Genomic DNA, 24,948 nt, shown 5'->3' with positions numbered 1-24,948 from the left:
TAATTAATGTTCCATAACTCATACATTAAAAATTTAAGTATTAATACTTTTTCAATTACATCAGATTTAATAGCAGGTGGAAATTTACAGCTTCACCAAATCTTAACTTAAAATACCACTTTTTGCCATTTAATTTAAAATAAACACATTATGATTTTTCCTCTCTATTTCCTTCCAATTTTTTCATGCACCAGTGATAAAATGTAAGTTGCTGAAGTGGCTAACCTGTACTTCACCACTAATATTTTCTACACAAGTACTATAATAATCAATACATAGGCTAGTAAACATTCCTCATTCTAAAACGTCCCCTTTAATCACAAGTGTGTACTCTCCCCATCGTGAATAAAGTGGTTGAGCCTTTTTTGAGCAGACTCCAGACCAACCATCTCATTTCTATCCTCTCCAGCACCATGGTTGTTCACTTTTCCCCAATTACTTACCATCTCATCCATGTACGGCACTTGTCTGGTGCCGGCTTGTGACTTGTAGAGGTCCATCATGGATTTATTGCTCCTCAGATGGCTGTGATGATCGTGCTGCTGCTCTTGCTGATTCAGAAGCCCAATGGAATGAATCTCTTCCAGGCTTGCAGAGAGTACACGAATGGGAGAGCCCAGGTTACGTACCTCTGTGATCTGGCAGCCATCGCATACTGGACCATCAGGACTCTGCTTGAAGCGAGCCAGGCTGACATCCTCGATAGGAACCGGTAGTGTTTCAGGGTGAACAGTGAATTTGAGATGTGGTATCTGTAGGCCATGATGAGCTTGATGACATTTGCTTTCCTCGCCCCCAGATTCACTCTCCGTATCTATGATTCCTTTTGAATACTGGTTTACCCTCTCCCAACCGCCTTGGCTCTGTTGCCATTGGAAATAAGATGCATTTTCATGACTTCCCTGTGAACCTCTCGGGATGCAGTTTTGTGCCTCCTCTCCCATTTCTGACCAATCAGATTCCTCCTCCTCTGGAAGGGTTCCCAGCGTTTGGTCATCGACATGCATGGAGACTTTGTCATAATGATTACTGTCCATGAACTGAGCTGGAGGTGGTGCGACTGGAAGTGGAGTGATGGGATCATCAGACTTCAAATGTTTCACCAGGGCATCCTGTAGCATTGATGTCACCTAAAGGGGCAGGAATGTCTTAAATTAAGCCAATTCATTCTCATTAGAGAAATATTTGAAATAAGTACGAATTGACTATGAGTTTATGTAATACAAAATATTTGAATAATAAGAGCAAATGTTGTGAAGAACATTTCCAAAAGCAAAAGGGGTGGTGTTGGCGCAGTGGATAAGACACATGCCTTTGGTGTGAGAGACTCGGGTTCGAATCCAATGTGAGACACCTATGTGTCCCTGAGCAAGACACTTAACCCCTAGTTGCTCCAGAGGCGTGCGACCTCTGACATATGTAGCAATTGTAAGTCGCTTTGGATAAAAAGCGTCAGCTAAATGTAAAAGATACGAATGTCAATATGCTTTTTATTTCTAAAATAAATTTGTTATTAAAGGGAATGAAATCATAAAATTATTTCCAATCTTAATTTAAAGTAACTACAGGTGTTTCTCAATAAATTAGAATATCGAAGAAAAGTTCATTTATATCAGTAATTCAACTCAAATTGTGAAACTTGTGTATTAAATAAATTCTGTGTACACAGACTGAAGTAGTTTAAGTCTTTGGTTCTTTTAATTGTGATGATTTTGGATCACATTTAAAAAAAAAAACACCAATTCACTATCTCAACAAATTAGAATTTGGTGACATGCCAATGAGCTAATCAACTCAAAACACCTGCAAAGTTTTCATGAGCCTTCAAAATGATCTCAGACAATCATTGACACCCTACACAAGGAGGGTGAGCCACAAACATCCATTGCCAAAGAAGCTGGCTGTTCAGAGAGTGCTGTATCCAAGCATGTTAACAGAAAGTTGAGTTGAATGAAAACGTGTGGGAGAAAAAGATACACAACCAACCGGGAGAATCGCAATGATGTTTGATGACCATGGTGTTGGTGTGCTTGACTGGCCAGGTAGAGAATCTATAGGGTATTGTCAAGAGGAAAATGAGAAACAAGAGACCAAAAAATGCAGATGAGCTGAAGGCCACTGTCAAAGAAACCTGGGCTTCCTTACCACCTCAGCAGTGCCAAAAACGATCACCTCCATGCCACTCCAAATTGAGGCAGTAATTAAAGCAAAATTACCCCTACCAAGAATTGAGTACATGTACAGTAAATGAACATAATTTCCAGAAGGCCAACAATTCACTATTTCTTTTTTATTGGTGTTATGAAGTATTCTAATTGAGATAGTGAATTGTGGGTCTTTGTTAAATGTGAGCCAAAATCATCACAATTAAAAGAACCGCTTCAGTCTGTGTGCATTGTATTATTTAATATACGAGTTTCACAATTTGTGTTGAATTATTTAAATAAATGAACTTTTCGTTGATATTCTAATTTATTGAGAAGCACCTGTATGTACTGTACTATGAAGGACATCTACATTAATATGAATATTACTAATTAAAATGAACTCAAACTCTCACATTAATGGTCTCTAGACTTTGGATGGTTGTCTGTGCTGCAGACAGTTGTTCTGTGAGCTTTGAGACCCGCTCGTTCAGTTGCTCTCGCTCTCCATCTATATTTTGAGCCTAAATTGAAGTAGCAAAAAAGAAAGGAAAGTGAATAAAGTCAGTAATAATTTGTTGGAATTTTACAGTTATGTAAATCAATGGTCTACAGATATAATGTAATTATGAATCGATTTAAATAAATGGGCTTAATTAGGTTGGAACAATTAAATAAGTCTGAATGGTTAAATTGGGCTTTACCACACAATGCAGTTTCTTTTCCAGAAGATGATTGGTTTGTTGTGTGCAGGAGTAGTTGTCCTGAAGTCTGATGAAATAGAAAGACATAGAAATCTATATGATATATTAACATGAATGCTTTGAAAAAACAAAAAATTTTGGACAAGCCTGAACCAAGGAAGAGGTTTAAGGGACCCATTTCCCCAGAGCCCATTCCAAAGCATGAGTCTGACCAGGTGCAAGAGCTGGTGGATATTTTGAGTAACTTCAGGACATTTTTTAGGAGGATGTTATTGACTGGTTTAAAGAGGTAAATGCAATTCTCCTGAGTTTCTGCTTGTTCCTTCCAGCTCTCCTGCATCTCCTGAGCTTCATGTGTTTCCCAAGTTCTCACCCAGCCTCCCTCTCCCATCTCCTCAATTAGCCAGTTCCTCAGCCCCACTTCTGCTGCTGTCCTTCAGCCCCTCTGCAGCTCCCATTGACATGGATGACCTGCCCAGTGTCTTCTGGCCATCAGCTCCACAAACAGATCAGATCCTCTGGTTCCAACTCTAGCCTCCATACCCATTGCTCCACCTCAGTCTGTCAACACTTCAGCTTAACCTTATCCCTTCCCTTGGCTCAACCGAAAACCATCGGCCATATGGCTTCTCTGGGCTCCCACGTCCCATCGGCTCCACCCTGGTCAGCCGTCGACCTGCCTGTACCTTTTCCCTCGGTCCCACCGGTTCAGCCTCTGTCCTCTGGTTCCTGGGTTCCACCTTGGTCTCCAGGACCATCAGTGTTGCGTGGGCTTTTCAGCTCATCAGCTCCACCTGGGTCTCCATAATTGGTGGCTGCATCTCCAGCAGTAATCCCCAGGGTGTTCATCTATCAAGTTGTTTCCACCATGGCTCCTCTCACCTTCTACTTCATCCTGGGGCCTCGTCCTGGCCGGCCTCTGGATTACAATCCTGTTCTTGGCTCCTCACTGGCTCCTCCCACCATCTATTGCCCCACGTACTGTATCTTCTGGCCCGGACTCTTTGGCTGCATTCTGGTCTTTTTTTTAAAATACCCTTCACTCACAGACTTCCCTCCATCTTGTTTACTTGGATGTACTTCATTGATTATGTTGCATGAGTGCCCACTACTGGCAGAACCTTTGCAATGGGCTGAATTGGAACATCTTAAGCCACATACACACCAGGATGATTATCTTGTGCTTATTATCATCATTTTTCAATGTGTCTTTTGTGTTCTTGTCCAACCGATTTTCGCTGGCGATGAGCCGAGTGAACGTGCAAATTCACTCGCTGTTATTAGATGGCACTTAATGAAAAACAGAAATACCTGGAAAATACACATCAAATCCTATTTGACCTGCAATTCCTCTCCAAAACAACTCTTATCAAGATTTCTGTAATCGCTGTCACATTTGTCATAAAGCTCTTTGTTTTCAGACACCACTGAGACCAGCAGCTCTACATTCATCTTACCTCGATGCATTGTCTTGGTCAACTTACGTCCTCTTTATCATTAGGTATCGAGTGTGCTTGGCCGCCACCAAGTGGCATTTTACTGTAACTTCAGCAGCTCCAGGCACATGAACAAAAGCTTGCATTGTGTTCTATGGAGCATCCTGAAGTGTGTATATGAAGCAGACTCGCTCCCTTGCTTAAAGTCGAGGGTCGGTCCATATAAACTTCCCTCGTTCACTTCATGAAGTGGAACACGCTTCAAAATGGCAGCAAGGATTCCTCTAAGAGGAAGTGCTTAGGGAAGTTTGCAAATGCATGTCTAAATTTGAGTGGAACGCAGACGCTTTTTTTTAATTAACTCTTTGGTTCCTTTATCTGCTTTGTGTACTTAAACCCTTAGTTCTCCCTTTGTCCTTCTTTTTGATTATTTGGAATGTGTATACTGGTTTATTATTAAAGTCTGTTTCCTGTTATTTTTTGTGTGTTCATGTTATTGAGTGTTTTATAATACCAACCTTTACACATGTACTTTAGTACATCAACTAAACACATCAAAATACTTATTTAAAGAAAAACAAAAGGTTATTCAAACATAATGATTTTGATGTACTTTAAAGTAAAACTTTTAATTTGACATTATTAAAAAGTGCACCTTTTAAAAGTGTACGTATAAAAATTTTTATAATTCAGCATTGTCGAGACTGCCCTCTTATACATCCTCTTTATATATCTATTCAACATTAAAATATATGGTTTACTAAATTAATGTAGTGTATGAATATAGTGCATGCTTAAGAATGCACATTGCCCACAGAACCAAAAACCCTGACTGTTTGAAGTTTTAGCTCAAATTATGTAAAAAACAGTATTTTTGAGCAGGTCTATTTTATGTGCATGCATTATATAAGAATAGAATAGAATAGAATAGAATAGCACAGTACAATTTATTCTAGTGTCTCACCTTGTGAATCGCTCCATTAAGCTGCTAAGCTCTATGCGAGTTCTTTGTAACTCAGATTCAAGAAGCTGGTGTCCGGTTTTGAACTCAGCTCCCATACATTCCATTTGCATAGTGGTCTGCAGCAAGCTGTGGTGGAGAGCCTCATTCTGCTCCTGTAACATCCTGGATGGAATAAACACACAGACAGTCCATTAAGCATGCCTCCAAGAAAACACAAACTGCAAGATACAGAATGCTTTTATGAGCTATAACATTCCAAGAAGGGATAATTTGTATCTGAGTGCATCTTAAAGCAAATTGTTTCCCTACCACCCAGACAAAGCTGAAAAGCCATGTCCAGAACCAAATTTAAGGCAATTAGTACTTTAGCAGGCAGCATGCAAAAAAGAATGCAAAAAAACCAAAAACTCACATTAACTTCTCCAATTCTGAATCCTTATCCTGGGTAAACATGAAAGCCGAGTCAAACATGGAAAACCACAACAGCAAATAATTATCAGTATATATAAATATATACCAAAGCAATAAGCAGCTATGGTTTGTAGTGAATTTATAACTGCTAAGAGGTGTTGTTGCCTAAAACCCCCTTAGCTGTTATAAAGCTGTTAGTCCATATACATAGCAAGGTTTCACAAAATAAAACAAAGCAAATCAAATGTAGTGATTTTAATAAAAAACATTCTTCCGCTAAACAATCTAGTTCCTCAGAAATGGTTGTGGTTGCAACAAAGTGGTTGCCGAGCAATACAGAAACAAAGAGGTATATGTTTGTAGAGTTATTTACAACAGTTTAAAACACAACTCAACCAATCAGAATCAAGGACTGGTTCTATCCGTTTTATAAATTTTCATTCTACTTCAACACTAAATAAAAAATTATCACCTTTGGGAATGAGGATGACTCTTGGTAGCTCACTGTGGATTGATCGTCTTGGATAGTGGAGCTAGCTGATGAATCTGACTTGTTAGAATGGGGAGAAGTAGACTGTTGGCCAATTGGAGAGTGGCGAAGATGGCTTGGGTGATCATCATCTTTGAAGTGGGAATGATAATGGTTTGATTCAGAATGAAAGTGGTGATGTCCCATATGGGAATGTTGATTCTGTGATTCTGGATGGTCATGGCGATGATTGTGATCTTGGGAATGGTGATGGTGGGATTCTGGTTGAGAATGATGATGAGATTCTGAATGCTCATGATGTTGAGGATGATTAGTCTCTGGATTGGAATGGTGATGGGCATTTGAATGGGAATAATTGTGGGATTCTTGAGATTTGTGGTGATGGTAATGATCTGATTCAACAGGGGGCTTGTCATGATTTCCTGAGTGGAAACGGTTAGGAAGAGGTTCTGGAGAATTGTGATCACTTTCGTGGTGGAATTCCAAATTTGAAAGTTGTCCTTTAGAATGTGACGTGCTGTGCTTTTGGGACTCTGAATATGAGCTGGGATTATTTTCATAATGATGGGGTGAATTAGAGTGTACAGGACTTTTTGGATGACTGTCAGACAAGTGATGTTGATGAGGATTATGGTGAGTGTCAGTGTGAGAAGAATGATAATGGTGTTCAGGTGTAGAGGATGCATCATGTGAATGAGAGTATTGGTGAGTTTCAGAGTGTGAATCATCATGGAAATTGTGGTGCTCTGGTTCTGAAACTGAAGTGTGATGGTGATGATCAGGGTTTGATGAGTGATTAGGATGGGAATGATGATGGTGATGATGCTGGTGAGACATGGGATGAGAGGACTCATAGTCAGAATGATGATGTTGAGATTTCACACAAAACTGATGTTGTGTTTCTGAGTCAGTAGAAAGATGAGATATACTACTATGGTGTTCTCCATGGTGTTGGAGAGGAGAAGGAGGCGAATAGTGGTGAGATTTTGGATGGAAATGAGGGTGGGAAGTTTCTGAATGGGTGGAATGATGATGTGAAGATGAAGGGTGCTGACTTCCATGGTGGTAATGTGGTGGCGAAGGTGAATGATGATGTTGGTGGGATTCTGCATTAGAAGGATAGTGATGAGCTTTTGAATGATGGTGAGTTTCTGATTTAGAAGAATGTGTTGGACTATGATATGATTCATGATGGTAATGTGATGGAGAAGTGGAACGATTGTGGGAATCTGAATGAAGAGAGTTATCGTGTGGTGATGGGCTATGATGAGTTTCATGGTGGTGATGAGATTCTGAATGGACATGGTTGTGTTGAGATTCTAGCTGGACATGATGGTGTTGAGATTCTTGCTGGACATGATGGTGTTGTGATTCTGATTGAGAATGATGGTGTTGAGATTCTGGATAGGCATGATTACTATGGGATTCTGAATGGGAATGATGCTGAAGGGATTCTGAATGGGAATGATGCTGAAGGGATTCTGGTTGGACATGATGGTGATGAGGTTCTGGATGGGCATGATGGTGATGAGGTTCTGGATGGGCATGATGTTGATGAGATTCTGGATAGGCATGATGGTGATGAGATTCTGGATGAGAATGATGGTGATGAGATTCTGGATGGGCATGATGGTGATGAGATTCTGGAAGGGCGTGATGGTGATGAGATTCTGGAAGGCCATGATGGTGATGAGATTCTGGACTGGCATGATGGTGATGAGATTCTGGATGGGCATGATGGTGATGAGATTCTGAACGGGAATGATGGTGATGAGATTCTGGATGGGCGTGATGGTGATGATATTCTGAACGGGAGTGATGGTGATGAGATTCTAGATGGTCATGATGGTGATGAGATTTCTGATGGATGTGATGGTGATGCGATTCTGGATGGGCATGATGGTTATGATATTCTGGATGGGCATGGTGGTGTTGGGAATCTCGACGGGTATGATGGTAATGCGATTCTGGATGGGAATGATGATGGCAGTTTTCTGTTTCTGGAGAACAAGGACATGAAGGCGAGCTATGATTATCTTTGTTGTAATGGTGGTGTGATGGAGACAATTTGTGGTGTGACGTTCGATGAATCTGTGAATTGAAATGTTCTTTGGGGGCAGTTTGGTGCTTTTTCTGACTTTTGTGGCCAGGTTCAGTCCCAGATGAAATACCTTTTGAAGAAGAACTAGTATAGCTTTTATCACTTTTTGCACTGTCACATCGATGCCTGGGAACAGCCTGGTGTTGTTGTTGATAGATGAGCTCCCTTTTAGGATAAGAATGTTTGTTTGAGCAGGAAGTCTTGCTTGAATGTGAGTGCCGATTGGAATGGAAGCTCTTACTTGAGTGAGAGTACTTACTTGAGTGAGAATGCTTACTAGAGTGCGAGTATTTGCTGACATGGGAGTGAGCAGTTGATGTTATGGAGCTAGCACTACTTCCAAGCCGGCTTCTGGTAATTTTTGACTTCTTTTCTGTTTTATGTTCAGGCTTTTGAGACAATGCCTTTGGATGCAATGAAGTCTGACCAGGGCTCAAGGGCCTGTGACAATCTGTTACCCCAAGTGATGTAAGTCTTGATGGGCTAAGTACCTGCCTTGTGATTTCATTCAGAAAGGCAGAAAACTTCATCTTCTCCTTCACAAAGTTCTTATGAGCCTCTTGTTTCCTTTTCTCCAGCCCTTTCTCATCCAAGTCTCCAACACCAGCATGATCTATTTGCCTTGACAAAACCTCCATAGACTTGGTCTTTCTTATGTTTGCAGCCCCTTTAACACAATTATGTTGTTGCTCCTTATTGCCCTTTTCATTCTTTTGTTGAGAATTTGTTGCAGTCTTCTTGGCAGTGCCTCCACTTTTTTCTTTGACAGTAAGGTTCTTTTCAATGCTTGTGGACTTCTTCAGTTGGCCATCAGCATCCAATAAAGGCATTGTATCTACATCATCCTCATCATCTTCAAACGCTTTCCGTCCTCTGCTGATATCCGTACATGATTGTGAGTGCTTTGGATGTTGAATAGCTCGCTTGGACTCAGTAGGCAAAGGGGCATTTTCCAGACTGGTTTCAGATGACCATGAAGTACATGAACCAGAGGAAGAGGAAGGCGAAGAGGAACAGCTATAATTGGAGAAATATGATTTGTAGGAAGAAGATAAAGAGGAATTGGAGGAGGAAGAGGAATCAGAAGAAGAAGAATCAGAACTGGATGAGCTTGATGAAGACTTAGTCAGAGAACTAGGGGAAGACCTAGAAGAGTTTGAGGAAGTGACTGAAGCTTTAGAGTGAGTTTTCTTTTTCGGTGTGTGATGTTTATCCTGATGTTGTGGATAATGATGATGATGATGGCTGTCAGTTTGGGGGTGATGATGGTTATAATGCTCATGAATGTGATGATGACCACTGCTGGCATCTGAAGTACTATGGATAAAAGTGAAGAAAAAATAATTAGTGGATCCTACTAAGGTACTAATTATTAGTTACTACAAATATAAATTATGAAATCCCCATTACTTATTTATGTATACTCATTTGTGCTGTAGATGTAATGTAGGCCAGCTATTAAGAGCTGTGCAGGTAAGCCTCAGTCCTCTGATTTCAAAAGGGGCACTAGCAACTGACACAAGAGGCTGCAGTCTTTTGCGTCTTTGTTGGCGTTCCCACCTCCCATGCCAGAAACTCCAGTTAGAATCCCACAGTCAAATAGAACTGGAGGGGTTAAATTGGTGCCATGACCTGGATGGAGGTGAGGTTTAAGGTGGTGAGTGTAAAAGAGGCCAGCTAGTAAGAGCTGTGCAGGTAAACTTCACTCCACTGATCTCAAGAGGCACAGCAACGGTTAACACTAGAGCTTGTGGTCTTTACTAACCTTGTTAGTTTGCCCACCTCCCATGCTGAAAACACCAGCTCGAATGTTGCTTGGTGTGTGGCGAGTAAAACCAAAGGGGTTACATAGTAATAACTAATAACTATTATGATGAGTTTTGTTCCACCCGCTTAAATGATAAAAGTACTTGTGCTGTAAAAACTATTAAGACTGTGTCTGTTCCCCGAATAGTGAGGTCAAAATATAATGTAGGATCTAGAAAAAATCTTATCGTAATTAAACCAGAAAAATGTAAAGTAAATGAACAAAAACAATTTTTAAAGTTTGGGCTCATAAATATTAGATCACTCACACCCAAAGCAGTTATTGTAAATGAAATGATCACATAAAATAGTTTTGATGTACTCTGCTTGACTGAAACCTGGCTAAAACCAAATGATTATTTTGGTCTAAATGAGTCTACTCCACCAAACTACTGTTATAAGCATGAGCCCCGTCAGACTGGTCGTGGAGGAGGTGTTGCAACAATATATAGTGATATTCTCAATGTTACCCAGAAAACAGGATACAGGTTTAACTCTTTTGAAATACTTCTGCTAAATGTTACACTGTCAGACATGCAAAAGAAATCTAATGTATCTCTTGCTCTGGCTACTGTGTATAGACCACCAGGGCCGTATACAGAATTCCTAAAAGAATTTGCAGATTTCCTCTCAGACCTTCTAGTTACAGTTGATAAGGCGCTAATCATGGGAGATTTTAATATTCACGTTGATAATGCAAATGATACATTAGGACTTGCGTTTACTGACCTAATAAACTCCTTTGGAGTCAAGCAAAATGTCACCGGGCCCACTCATCGTTTTAATCATACACTAGATCTAATTATATCGCATGGAATCGATCTTACTGCTATAGATATTGTACCCCAATGTGATGATATCACAGACCATTTCCTTGTATCGTGCATGCTGCGTATAACTGATATTAACTATATGTCTCAGCGTTACCGTCTGGGCAGAACTATTGTTCCAGCCACCAAAGACAGATTCGCAAATAACCTGCCTGATCTATCTCAACTGCTATTTGTACCCAAAAATACACATGAATTAGACGAAATTACTGACAACATGGGCACTATTTTCTCTAATACATTAGAAGCTGTTGCCCCCATCAAATTGAAAAAGGTTAGAGAAAAACGTACTGTGCCATGGTATAACAGTAATACTCACTCTCTCAAGAAAGTAACTCGTAGTCTTGAACGCAAATGGAGAAAAACTAACTTGGAAGTTTTTAAAATTGCATGGAAAAACAGTATGTCCAGCTATAGACAGGCTCTAAAAACTGCTAGGGCAGAGCATATCCACAAACTCATTGAAAATAACCAAAACAATCCAAGGTTTTTATTTAGCACAGTGGCTAAATTAACAAATTACCAGACGCCACCTGATTCAAATATTCCACCAACGTTAAATAGTAATGACTTTATGAATTTCTTCACTGATAAAATAGATAACATTAGAAATACAATAGCGAATGTAGATTCTACAGCGTCTAACACTTCAGTTTCATCCATCGCACCCAAAGATAAACTGCAGTGCTTTACAAATATAGGACAGGAAGAGCTAAATAAACTTATCACTGTATCTAAACCAACAACATGTTTATTAGATCCTGTACCCACTAAATTACTAAAAGAGCTGTTACCTGTAGCCGAAGAACCACTTCTCAATATCATTAACTCGTCGTTATCTTTAGGTCACGTCCCAAAACCATTCAAGCTGGCGGTTATCAAGCCTCTTATTAAGAAACCAAAACTAGATCCTAGTGTACTGGCAAATTATAGGCCTATTTCAAATCTTCCATTTATGTCTAAAATTTTAGAAAAAGTTGTGTCTGCTCAATTGAGCACCTTCCTGCATAAAAATGATCTGTATGAAGAATTTCAGTCAGGTTTTAGGCCCCACCATAGCACAGAAACTGCACTTGTTAAAATTACAAATGACCTGCTTCTTGCGTCAGATCAAGGCTGCATCTCATTTCTAGTCTTACTTGATCTTAGTGCTGCGTTCGACACCATAGATCATGACATACTCATAGATCGATTACAAAACTATAGAGGTATTCAAGGGCAGGCTCTAAGATGGTTTAGATCCTACCTGTCCGATCGCTACCATTTTGTTTACTTAAATGGGGTGTCATCTCATTTTTCATCAGTAAAATATGGAGTGCCACAAGGATCCGTCCTAGGTCCCCTTCTATTTTCAATATACATGTTGCCCCTTGGTAATATTATTAGAAAATACGGAATAAGCTTCCACTGTTATGCTGATGATACTCAGCTATATATTTCAACGAGACCAGATGAAACTTCCCAATTATCTAAGCTAACAGAGTGTGTTAAAAATGTAAAAGATTGGATGACAAATAATTTTCTCCAATTAAATTCGGATAAGACAGAGATATTAATTATTGGACCAAAAAACACCACACAGAATCTTGTAGATTACAATCTGCAACTAGACGGATGTACTGTTACTTCCTCTACAGTCAGAAATCTGGGTGTTATATTAGACAGCAATTTGTCTTTTGAAAATCATATTTCCAATGTTACAAAAACTGCATTCTTCCATCTTAGAAACATTGCCAAGCTACGAAACATGTTATCTGTTTCTGATGCAGAAAAGCTAGTTCATGCATTCATGACCTCTAGACTGGACTATTGTAATGCACTTCTAGGTGGTTGTCCTGCTTCATCAATAAACAAGCTACAGGTCGTCCAAAATGCAGCAGCTAGAGTCCTTACCAGGTCAAGAAAATATGATCATATTACCCCAATTTTACAGTCTCTGCACTGGCTACCTATTAAGTTCCGTATCTGTTACAAATTATCATTACTTACCTATAAGGCCCTAAATGGTTTAGCTCCTGCGTACCTAACTAGCCTTCTACCACGCTACAACCCATCACGCACCCTAAGGTCACAAAACGCTGGACTTTTGGTAGTTCCTAGGATAGCAAAGTCCACTAAAGGAGGTAGAGCTTTTTCACATTTGGCTCCCAAACTCTGGAATAGCCTTCCTGATAATGTTCGGGGTTCAGACACACTCTCTCTGTTTAAATCTAGATTAAAAACGCATCTCTTTCGCCAAGCATTCGAATAATGTATCTCTTAAATTGTGAGTGTAGTTGCATCTGCATTTTTATTCTTTAGCTTGGGTTAAACTAATTTTACTTTGTTGGATCAGCAGCTAAGCTAATGATGTCTCTATTTTGTTTCTATGTTTTGCCACGGGATTTACATCCCGTGGTAACTAGGATTTACACAAGCTCCAGTCTGGATCCAGAACACCTGAGAAGAGATGATGCTGACCCTCAGAGGACCCCAGATGATCCTAACCTTGAATCAACAAACAGAACTAACAATTATTGCTACATGTGTGACTGCATCATATAATTACTATTAATTAATAATATTGATAGTTCATCATCTAGCTGACTACGTCTTGTATTATTATTATTATTTTTATTTTTCTAAAATCCTGTCAAACGTGCACAAACTACTAGCTACTACTAAATATTGTAGAAACATAATTTTCTGTAAAGTTGCTTTGTAACGATTTGTATTGTAAAAAGCGCTATACAAATAAACTTGAATTGAATTGAATTGAACATAGACATGAACGATACCTAAAACCATGTGCTTTCTTTTGATTTGGGCTAGTCAACAACCTCTCAGTAGACCCTAGCAACAAGCTCGCAATGCCCTAGAAACCACCCATAATACCATAGCAACCATCCTAAATACCCTAGCAACTGTTTAGCAACAACACTCACATTTTCTTAAAGCTGCAGTCTGTAAGTTTAGCCTCTTTGTCACCATGATTGAAACCTGTAGTTGCAGCTATTTGTGGAATTATTATCTTTGCATGGGTTGTGCATCAGTATAGTTTCTCAGCGCAGCTAAATCTAATGTTTTGAGGTGTATGTGAGTGCTGTCAGTCAACTCATCAGTGTGGATATTCACTGTACTTCGGAATTACAGATACTATGTTTTGGAAGTATGTCCAAAATAAGAAGTTTTGCTGGAAAATGTCATCTGAAAAGTAAGTAACATGTCTTCCAGTATTGTTCTGACCAACAAAAAAAAAAAAAATGTTTACCAATAAATTATGCAACCAATGGTGATTAAATCTAACGATCGCAAATTTAGATCATGTCAAACAGTTCAAATTATTATTATTGATATACAAACAACTTGTTAATGGTAACAACATTATCATTGTGTGACTACATATATTTAGTGTGATCTGTAGATTAAAAATTCTGTATAATCTAATATCTAATTGTCACCAAAATTCATTGAAAGAAATTGTTCTTTTGACCTAAAAAAACCAATTTAATCAATTTCCTTAAAACTCATTCTAAACACATTCTGACAAGTTTTATTATTCCAGCTGCTTTAAGAAGAGGCTACAAATAATCCGCCACCTGCAGCATTCACACATAAAGTATAGCCTAATAGCCAGGACTCCTTTTTATATACACGTTACATAATCATGAATAGCGGCAAACTTGGAAAACATTATTACAAGCTTAAGGTTGTGAATTGTTGAAGGTAAGGAGATAGTTCTGAACACTGATTAGTCATGTATTTGCTCAAAAATTGATTTTGGATCATTTTTAACCAAAGAAAGAATGAAGCTTTAAGAAAATAATGTAATTGCTTCTAATATTGTTAAGTTTTTGAGCTTCAAGATAACAACCATGTGTATATACATTGTAAATGTTTATATATATATATATATATATATATATATATATATATATATTTTTTTTTTTTTTTTTTTTTTTTTGCCTTTCTAATGTTTCTTTTTTTACAAATATATATTTTTATTACCTCTTATCCTCATGTTCCTCTGGCATGTGTGCACCACGATGGTGATGATGAGATGAGTGGTGATGCTGATGATGAGGATGGTGTTGACTATGGTGATGTATATGATGATGAGCCATTGTCTATATTCTTGCTTCTCCTCAGAAAGACAATTTAATTCAATTCAGTTGTTCTTGCTTTGTAAAACTGCTCGTTTCCTGAGCTAAAAATCATCCACAGTGTAATAGAAAGTACTGTGGGAATACATAATAGATATGGTAAAGGATTGGTAGTGGTAATTTAAAATGTAAAAATATGTATTGCCAGTTACAAAGCATCAAACATTGAGCACGTGGTAAAGCATGGAATATCTGACTGAATTACATTTTATAAATTGGCACTTAGATTTTACATTGGAACAAACAGGTTTATATAATATACAGTATACTTGTTCTAAGAAAAATAATATAATAATAAATAAACAGGAATAATAAAATAATAATAAATATAATAAAATAAATAATAAATAAACAGGAATTAAAATAAAATACTTAATGATTATTTACAGGTGTCAGATAAAATTGTAATACATACCTAATTTTTAAAATTAACATAAAATTAAAACTGTTACAAGTTAGCTGTGTGATATTGCAATATCTTACCGCAAAATGTTCAAAAATGCCAACAGAGAAAAGAAGCCAGACTTCCTCAAAGGATTAAAGAAAAATAAATATTTTGTAGTATCAATTTAGCACAATTTCAATTCTTAATTTCAAACAAATGCAGCTTTGAGCAAACAAGTGTTGCTTTATTGAAGGGTTCAAGAAAGATGATGAGAGCGCTGGCATTTTCACAACTTTTCTATCCATGTCTGTCCGGCCCCTTTATCTGACATGGATGATTTTCCAACAGTCATCAGCACAGTGTGAGCACCAGATGTCAATAATTCCTATCTCATTGTCTGAAATGCCCATGGCAAATTTGTACAGCATTGACAATAACATCAGTTCACAGCTAAAATACCGTTGGAGGGGAGATTATTTTCCATGGTAGGCACTAGTGGCAACCTCTTTTAATTTGGGGGGCCATGAGATAAAATAAGCTGCATGCATAATGTTTTTCAATTATGCTTTTGGGTCTTTAGAAATCATTTGTAATTCTATAGAAATACTTTTTTGGAGTTTTCACTAAGTGACAGTCTCATCTTTTAATTTGACCTCAGGGCCCATCAGGACTGCCTATGCATAGGGCCCGGGATCTTGTGCCAAGCCCCTGTGAATCTGTCATCACTATTGATGCATACGTTAATGCAACAGGGATGATGATTCAATTTGAGAATGGAATCATTGAGAATCAATTTGAATTTACAACATTAATCATAATACACGTTCACAGGCACATGTTTCCCCTTAGCGTCCATGCCATCATTTAACCATCCTGATCACAGCACTGATGCCATAGGGAAAAAACAACTATGAAACCTTATGATATAAAAACTAAATAGAGTAGCAATTGAATATACTTCTGATATAAGTTCACAAGTATTTTTGTGTTATTTTGGGTTGATTTCTGTTATATTTTATTATACTGTATTTGACTTGATATAGTACATTCCTAATTATAATAATTAAAATAATACTGACCATCTATTGTTAGGGTAATAATAACTACTATATTTCAGAATAACAATGTAAAAACATTGCAAAAGACAATCCAAACAATATTTATCATGTATAAAGAGAATCCAAATCTAAAGTTTTTAACTGACAAGGAACACACTCAGGAGAATACTATGAGAATTATAAAAATTAACCACATTACAAACAAAAGCAATTACACACACGTTTACAAAGGAACTTAATTTGCAAAATTTCACAGCAAAGCCCATTGCTATGATTTTTTTGTCTTTCCCTGCAAGCTAGGAAGTTGCTATAATTTGGATACGTACACCTCAGAGCAGTCATCTAGCATCCCTAAATGTTTAATGATTCTGGAATATAATGAAAACCCTCTGATTCATGCTATAAAACCTAAAAATGCATATTTCAAAGCCAGCAGTGCAACTGCTTTGACCTGACTGCAATGTATCTGAACAGTCTCCATTTTTCTATAGCTTCATTACATTATGGTAGCAAAAAAAAAAAACATTTTGAATGTTTATCTATGATTTGTTTATATATGATTTATTTTGTTCATAACAACAGAGGCCGTGCTGTGTTGCGCCTAATGATGCTATTTATATTGTGACTATATTCCAAAATTGCACAACCACTTATACCCTTTTGTTCAAGTAAGGCACATGAGGTTGTATTTTATTGCAAATATAAAGTTATATTAAGAAAGAAAATATTTAACTGTGAAGTAGTTTTATTCATAGAAGTCACTTGTACATTTTTTGCTTAAATAAGCCACAGGATGAGAAACAGCAACACCTACATTGGGGGATAAAAGGGAAATTCCTGTTAGAATTGTAGGGGAATCTCCAGGGTCTGTGGCTAGGTAGGTATGAATTTGTTCATTCCATTCCATGCTAGAAACAATCAATGATCAATTATGTAACACTGGTGAGGCACCCAACCGTAATCAATGTCAAACTGGAATGAAATGTAACCTTCAGAAAAAGAACAAATAGCCACAGACCCAATTACAGCTGAGTCCTAAATTAAAAGCCATACAAGGATGATCATTTCCTATCAACTTCCTTTTATTATATAATACCAGAATTCACACATGGCCATAACAGTATGTGAATTCATTGCCAACGTGTCTTCTGGAACTATTCACCCCTCATTGATTATTGTTGTACTGCTGTGCTGTAGCACCACGTTGGATGTTTCTGTCCCAGTGTAATTCTCTGTCATTTTAAAATAAAATAAAGTTCATAAATGTATTAAAATACAAGTATAAAAAAATTATATTCACCCCATCATGGTTTAACAGCCTAGGCTAGGTGAAGTTTGCAGGCAAGATAACTGACACAAATGCCTCCCTAATCAAGATACATGTGTGCAAGTGAATCACGTTTAGTAGCTTGATTACAAGAAATCTTTGTCATGGTCTCACAACTATATTAAAATCAGACTAGTCAGAGCAGGTGATTTAATGTAAATCAACAACAAATGTCTAAGTATTTTATTATTCATGTATTTTATACATGAAATCACCTGCTCTGACTGGTCTTATCTTTTTTTTTAATTGGGTACAACCTAAACTGAGTCAGATATTCTGCTTTTCACTCAAGTCAATATTCTGAAAAATAAGAGATTAATTCTATAAAGCCTACGGTATCATGTTTGAATTCTAAGGCCTGTTACTTTTACCAGAGTAAAAGCCCTTGTAGTATAAAAAAAAGAATAATGAAACCGCTCACCTCGCATTAATTGGTGGCAGTTCAACAGCTGGTCGCTTATGACAGGCCTATTTTGCAATAGTTTGTATATAAACAATATTGCATATTGATATACATCCATGACATCCATGATAAACAAAAAACACTTATGCATTTTTTGCTTCATATTCTATCTCTTAACCTTTAGCAAATGAATCTCATTGGACCTCTCACAAGAAGTGAATCACACATGCTCTGTGTTGCAAGGCAAGTCATGTCACACATTCATGTGCACGTGCTCCACAAACTCAGGAGCAAAGCCTGAGTTGACAAAGAAAGCTGATGATCAGCATCATGGTACCAGCAAAGCCAGATTGGTGTGGTTTGGTTTTGTCAACTCAAAACTAATCCTGTAACCCTGAGTTTGTTTAGCCACCATCATGGTACAGGCCCTTGAAGATCTGTTGACATGCTGCAGCTAAACTAATTGTTTTTTTACTAATTGTTTTAGCTAAACTAATTGTTTTCCTGCCATCTATATTAAAACTTTTTTTTTTTGCATTAATTAACATGGTTTCTTCTCGTTTTGTTTTGTAATGTGAGGAAATTTGTCTTTTTTTGTTTTCATTAAATTGAAGAGCTTCCCAGTTTCCTGTTTAATCCAGCCAACACAATAGCTTCAAAATGTTTTGCTGTTTTCCAGAATGTAAAATTAATCATGTAAAGCCTGACATATGAAGTAATTATCAGAAATAATATGAACGAATATGAAGTAATTTTCTTTTGAGATTATTGAGACTAAACAATATATATATATATATATATTTAAAAAAATTAGTGGTTTTTTTGAGTCATAAGTGTTTTTTGTTTATCAGTTATAGATGTATATCAATATGCAATATTAATATTTATATAAAAACTATTGCAATGTGGGCCTGTCATAAGCGACCAGCTGCTACCAATTAATGTGAGGCCATCCGTTTCATTCTTTTTTTTTTTTTTTTTTTACTACAAGGGCTTTTACTCGCTAAATAAATATGGCTTTCATCATAGATTTGATCATGTTGGCAATTTAGAGGCCTTAGAATTCAAACATGATACCATAGGCTTTATAGAATGAATCAGTTATTTTTTCAGAATATTGACTTGAGTCAGTTTAGGTTGATTACAATTTTAAAAAAAGATCAGACCAGTCAGAGCAGGTGATTTCATGTATTAAATACATGAATAATAAAATACTTAGACATTTGTTGTTGATTTAAATTAAATCAACTGCTCTGACTGGTCTGATTTTAATATAGTTGTGAGACCAAAGATTTCTTGTAATCAAGCTACTAAACGTGATTCACTTGCACACGTGTATCTTGTTTAGGGAGACATTCGTGTCAGTTATCTTGCCTGCAAACTTCACCTAGCCTAGGCTGTTAAATAATGATGGGGTGAATATAATTTTGTTTATTATGTACTTTATTTTAATTTTAAAATGACAGAGAATTACACTGGGACAGAAAAATCCAACGTGGTGCTAAAGCACAGCAGTACAACAGCAGAAAAACTGGAGCAGGTTAGCTGTGCAGCACAAGTTACTATGGCTATAAATGCTGCTAAAACCAAGCCACTTTCGTGATACCTAAAACCCAGGATTGAAACAAAAACCTGGCTAGCCAGCTAATCCAGTTTCATGGTACAGACTCCTCAGCATGCATTGATCCACTCCAGCTGTACTCAGGTTGTTAGATTATTGATGGATGGATTGTACTGACATGCTGATCACACTGCATACAACTAAACAAATGTTCTGGAACCATGTTGGAACATAGTAAAGAATAGTTGCGCATATGAATAATATGATCAGGGGCTTACTCTAGTGGTGAGGCATAGTTAAATCACAACATGCAGCAATGACTGCTCATACTGATTTCTGTATTTGATTCGAAATAAAAAAAAAATATTTTAAAACATTTGAAATGTCTATAGTTCAACTTATCTATAATTTAAAAATACCTATATCTATTTCTTAAACATGTCATCTAGCCAGACAGAATTTATGAAATAGGTCATATGAAAAGTGTATTACATATTGTACCAGTGATCATCCCTTTTGCCGACATTTTATCATAGGAAAAATACTTGAAACTTTTAACAAAAGGATGCAGTTTCAACTCTGACAGGCTACTACTACAAAAGGCTATTTATTAAAATGACAAAAGTTAACAAAACGGATTCATCAAATATGAAAAACAACAACAAACAACAAAAAACACTGAAATAACCAAAAAGAAAGACCAACAAGTTTTTCACCATTGTAATTTAGAGATTTACTGATGATTGTGGCATTTTGAAAAATTATCAGAACAAAACTGTTTGATCTCTTTAAACATGCCAAGTTAAGATTTTGTGAACAGGAAGAAACAGCGGGCAGTAAGCATAATAAACAATAATAAAAGTAATAAGCTGAAAGGTATGACGTGTCCTGAAAATGTCCTGAGCGCATGGGGCTCTTTAGAAATTTCATTCAACAACCAGTTCAAAACTTTCGGCTTCCTCAAACTCAGCATTCATCTTTGCAGCAAGAACGTCCAACTCTGACATCTGAAAGAGCAGGAAAAAAATTAAAACAAGTAAATCAGGTTGTTTAATAAGGGGTGTTTAGTTCCTACCCTGCTCCAACACATACCATGTAGTTTTCAGATAGTGTAGTTTTTAGTTGAATCAGGTGCGTTTAATTAGGGTTGCATCTAAGGCTGCGTTTATGCTTGCATATCGCATCATCAGTCAATCAGAACATGGCACGTTTACACTTGGCAACATCAACTGACTTTTCTATCTAGATAACCGATTTGATCCATCTTTCCCGCACAATATTTAAGTCTGCAGAGAATGGCCCGATGCAGAGTCAACCTGAAGTGGTGGGTTTTCTTTAGAATTTTTTTCATTTTACAAATCAAAGATAAGTGTAAGAGTCTCACTAGTCTCTACATGGGTGTTCTTCATCTTTTTTTCTGACAGTTCGTGAGAGAGGGGGTGGCGTTTTGCGTGACGTCTACCTGCGAATGCAGACATGATGGCTGGATTGCATTTACATTACACAGAGATCCGATGTGTCCTTGACTACCTTTGGACCAGGACACGCTGATCAGATGACATTCCGATCAGAAGTGCGTTTACACTTGTCTATTCAATGTGTATGTGGAAACATCCGGATACAGGTCACATTGATAATGTCAAGTGTAAACGCTGCCCAATAAGCATTTTGTGTTTTGTAAATAAATCAGTTCAGGCATTTTCTTTATAAACCACTACTTCTGAATCTACAATCCATAACTTTCTCTAGTGTTGTCTTCTCGCATCTAAGGGTGCTTTCACATCTCTAGTTCGATTCATTTGGCCCGAACCAAGGGCAAACAATTATACATTGTAGCATTTTTCAGCTTTTTTGGTTCCTTTTCACACCACACTGATTGCTTTGGTCCGTACCAGTTGAAACTAACCAAAATGCAGTCACATGACAACATCTACATCACTCATTGGCCATGACGTATTTCCTAAACTGCTTTTCGATTGGTCAGAATTTACGAGTGGGAAAATTCCAACATAAGAGGAAAAGCCAGCAAACAACACAGAGACAACACAACTGTGCGGGCTGGTTTTGTCCCTGGCCATAATCTATTACATTGTTTGTTTACACCACAATATGCAAAAAATACATTTTTATAATGAAGTGCGGATGCGACTTGAAAACAACGTTCTAATGCACTGCAATCGGCGAGCGGAAATCACGCGTAACTTCAAGCAGAGGCGTGCATTAATTCTTCTTAACTCTGACATGCTCATGGTCATCTGACCAAATTTCTATGAGGCTCCGCACCTCCTCACTACTCCAAGTTTGTCCACGAGCTGCCATGCTAAAGTGCAAACGGTCAACAAACACTTCCTCATCCCATAATGCACAACGCAGCTGACTACAGCAGCTGGTTTAGTCCAAAAATGATCAGTACTTTTTGCAGTCGGGTCTGTTCGAGGCCGGATCACATTCTCACCACAAACGAACCGCTCCAGAGTTCGTTTGAAAGCGTACCGAGACCACCTCTCGGTACGCTTGTTTGGTCCGCTTTTGGTGCGCACCCGAGTGCGATTGCTGCTTTCTCACCTGCCCAAACAAACCGCACCAAAGGGGGAAACAGTTTGAAGTTAAAAACGTCTTCTATATGGATTGGTTTCTTACAAACACACAGCTTTTCACTTTACTAGACATTCATTGATGGACTAGAGTTGTGTGGATTACTTGTGGATTATTGTGATGTTTTTATCCGCAGTTTGGACTCATTCTGATGTCACCCATTCACTGCAGAGGATCAATTGGTGAGCAACTGATGTACTGAACTGATGTACTAACTGATGTTTTCAAAATCTGTTCTGATGAAGAAACACTCATCTACATCTTGGATGGCCTGAGGTTGAGTGCATTTTTAGCAAATTTCCATTTCACTCCACCTTTACATTTAAAGAGATGTTTTAGATCACTATATCCTCCTTCTTCCCCAACTCACTCTCACCTTTATCAGTTGTACGCGCTTCCGCCTGGTTGTCTTCTTCTTCCCCAGGCACACACCTGGGATGTTTTGATCAATTTCTGGTGGGTTTGACGTGCTGTCATCAGCAGCGGACATGTTGAAAGAACCCAGTGAGATGGACATAGAGCCCAGAGGAGCTACTCTAGATCCCTCAGTTTTACGCATCACCTCAGGTGTCTGAAGCCTCTCAAAACCAAACAGGGTCTCTCGGTTGTTGGGAGAAGTGGAAGGTGCATGACAGGATTTGGGGCTTTCAAAGGACTTTTCCCCCATACTCAAGCGACTGTAGGAGCGTCGCACTTTTTGGGACCAAACGGGGTCCTGCTCCGATTCTTTGGGGTGAGAAGATGGAGAGGAAGGAGGCAGGATGGGCGAGAGAACAGCTGTCTTGGGCACTGTTGCCACAGCTGGGGACGATGTCAAGACTCTGGACAGCTTTGTCGGCACTACAGATAATCTTTCCACATTCTCCTTGTTATTGTCAGACAGGGCCTAGAGGAACATTTTTAAATGACAACATTATGTATTTTTGGTAGAGTCCAAAAAAACAAACATGTACTGGGTAGAGTTGGTAAGAAATACCTGAGTTTTCCTGGGTGCAATTTTCCTAACAGTGATTGACCGTTTCACAGCCACAGGTGGAGCCTTAAATGTGAGAGACATATATATATATTTTTTTTTTTGTAAATATGACACCAACAAGACCAACAATCACCCACAAAGCTGCTTAAAAATAACTACTTTTCAACAAAAAACAGTTTAAATTAATGAGAGCTGAACGCTAGAAAGTTACCATTTTATCAAAATGATGACATCACACAATACTTCTAATATCTCCAGAACATAACCCCATACATCATAAGCATTAAAATATGCAGTAGAATTAATATAACTAATATTACGTATTTTAGACAATCATATCTATATTTGTTTTTCAGCTATAATACCTCAAACAAGTCATCAAGGTAACAAAATTGTTTTGGATTTATAAATGATTCACTTAACCAGTTTTAACAGTGAGCCAGAAAAACAAAAATTGCAACAAATGTATACTTGTAATGAGCAAAAAACCTTGCTTGTCAACTCGCAACAGAAAATCAGCTTCTACTTTCATTTATGGAAGTAAATACGAGACGTCTTGTTTTCTTTCTTTCCATTTATTCCTAGCATTTATCAATCAGTGACTGACTTTAGCGAACTCACCACAACTTTAGAGGCCAGACTTTCATCATTTGCAGACAACCTGCAGGACCTCCTTCGTGGTGGACTCTTTCCGTTTGAATCTATGTACAAACAGTAAACTTTTTATAGAAAAACACAACTAACACAAAACAGAGCATACTTTTAGTATTATAAAGTCGTGTTATCTGTCATTTATGCATTCATTATTCCTTCGACATTCGCTTACATAACGAATAACGTTAAATTATTAACAACCTTGTTAAAAGACTAACGTTAACGTTAAATATAGTGTTCAAAGTAATAACACTCACCTCTGATTTCATCGCTGCTTTTCCTCGACGGTAATCGTGTGGTTTTGTTGCTCATCTTGCAAGACAATAACGTTACAGATCCAGAAACGGCAAACTGTTGCTAGACAGTTAACGTTAGCCAACACGACGGACACACGAGAAATGAACAATGCCACGATTACAACAAAAACGATGCATGCAACGTTATACTAAAGTTGTTGTGCCTTAGCTTTACTTACACGGTCCAATCTGCTGTATGGTCGGTTCTGTGGAATTGTATAAAACAAATAATACAAATTTCTATGTTTTTTGACGTAAACGAATATACTCTTCTTTCAAATTCGCCCGCCTTCCCATGTAGGAACAGGAGATGGCGGATGCAGGGGGTGGAGCTAAACCAACTACTTCCTGTGCGTTAAACATGTGTTTTCCTTTAGGGGGCGCTTCAAGGTTCAGAGACAGACGAATCATCTTCATATCAGGATATTTTGGATAGTACAGATAAGACAAAAAATACAGTATTTTCCCAGAAAAATTACCCAATGACCCAAGTGATACATTCCATGTCCCTTTTTATATGTTTTTTCATACATTTAATTCTGAGGAGAATTGGTGATAATCAGGTGATAATCAGTGTCTATCTGTCAGCATTGTATAAATTGACTTGTAGGTAATTATAGGCTGAGGTAATAGCTTGAACACAAGCCTATTTTTTATATTTTACC

At 37.7% G+C, this 24,948-nt stretch overlaps 2 protein-coding genes across 5 annotated transcripts; both read right to left on the bottom strand.

Annotated features, from left to right (window-relative positions):
- Positions 1-41: 41 nt before the first annotated feature.
- Positions 42-15,646, bottom strand: LOC132140789 (LIM domain-containing protein A-like). 3 transcript variants are annotated; one of them, XM_059549769.1, is made up of 8 exons: positions 15,512-15,644; positions 14,874-15,103; positions 6,132-9,567; positions 5,661-5,689; positions 5,249-5,410; positions 2,849-2,915; positions 2,561-2,668; positions 42-1,130 (listed from the first exon to the last, which is right to left on the bottom strand). In XM_059549769.1, exons 2-8 carry the CDS (start codon positions 14,987-14,989, stop codon positions 318-320), a joined length of 4,731 nt encoding a protein of 1,576 aa, XP_059405752.1. In that variant the 5' UTR covers positions 14,990-15,103; positions 15,512-15,644; the 3' UTR covers positions 42-317. The 3 variants fall into 3 exon arrangements, with proteins under 3 accessions (XP_059405752.1, XP_059405753.1, XP_059405754.1); XM_059549770.1 differs by lacking the exon at positions 15,512-15,644 and having other exon boundaries at positions 14,874-15,145; XM_059549771.1 differs by lacking the exons at positions 42-1,130; positions 2,561-2,668; positions 2,849-2,915; positions 5,249-5,410; positions 5,661-5,689 and having other exon boundaries at positions 6,187-9,567; positions 15,512-15,646.
- Positions 15,647-20,350: 4,704 nt separating this feature from the next.
- On the bottom strand, positions 20,351-24,625 carry LOC132140788 (sororin-like). 2 transcript variants are annotated; one of them, XM_059549768.1, is made up of 6 exons: positions 24,463-24,624; positions 24,245-24,341; positions 23,955-24,034; positions 23,334-23,396; positions 22,734-23,243; positions 20,351-20,769 (listed from the first exon to the last, which is right to left on the bottom strand). In XM_059549768.1, the coding sequence occupies exons 2-6, from the start codon at positions 24,297-24,299 to the stop codon at positions 20,689-20,691; spliced, it is 789 nt and encodes a 262-aa protein (XP_059405751.1). In that variant the 5' UTR covers positions 24,300-24,341; positions 24,463-24,624; the 3' UTR covers positions 20,351-20,688. The 2 variants fall into 2 exon arrangements, with proteins under 2 accessions (XP_059405751.1, XP_059405750.1); XM_059549767.1 differs by having other exon boundaries at positions 24,245-24,625.
- Positions 24,626-24,948: the final 323 nt, after the last annotated feature.

Source organism: Carassius carassius, chromosome 5 (assembly GCF_963082965.1).
Source record: "Carassius carassius chromosome 5, fCarCar2.1, whole genome shotgun sequence".
NCBI classification, from domain to species: domain Eukaryota; kingdom Metazoa; phylum Chordata; class Actinopteri; order Cypriniformes; family Cyprinidae; genus Carassius; species Carassius carassius.
Note: the sequence above shows the minus strand (reverse complement) of the source record. Positions and strands in the feature narration are given on the sequence as shown.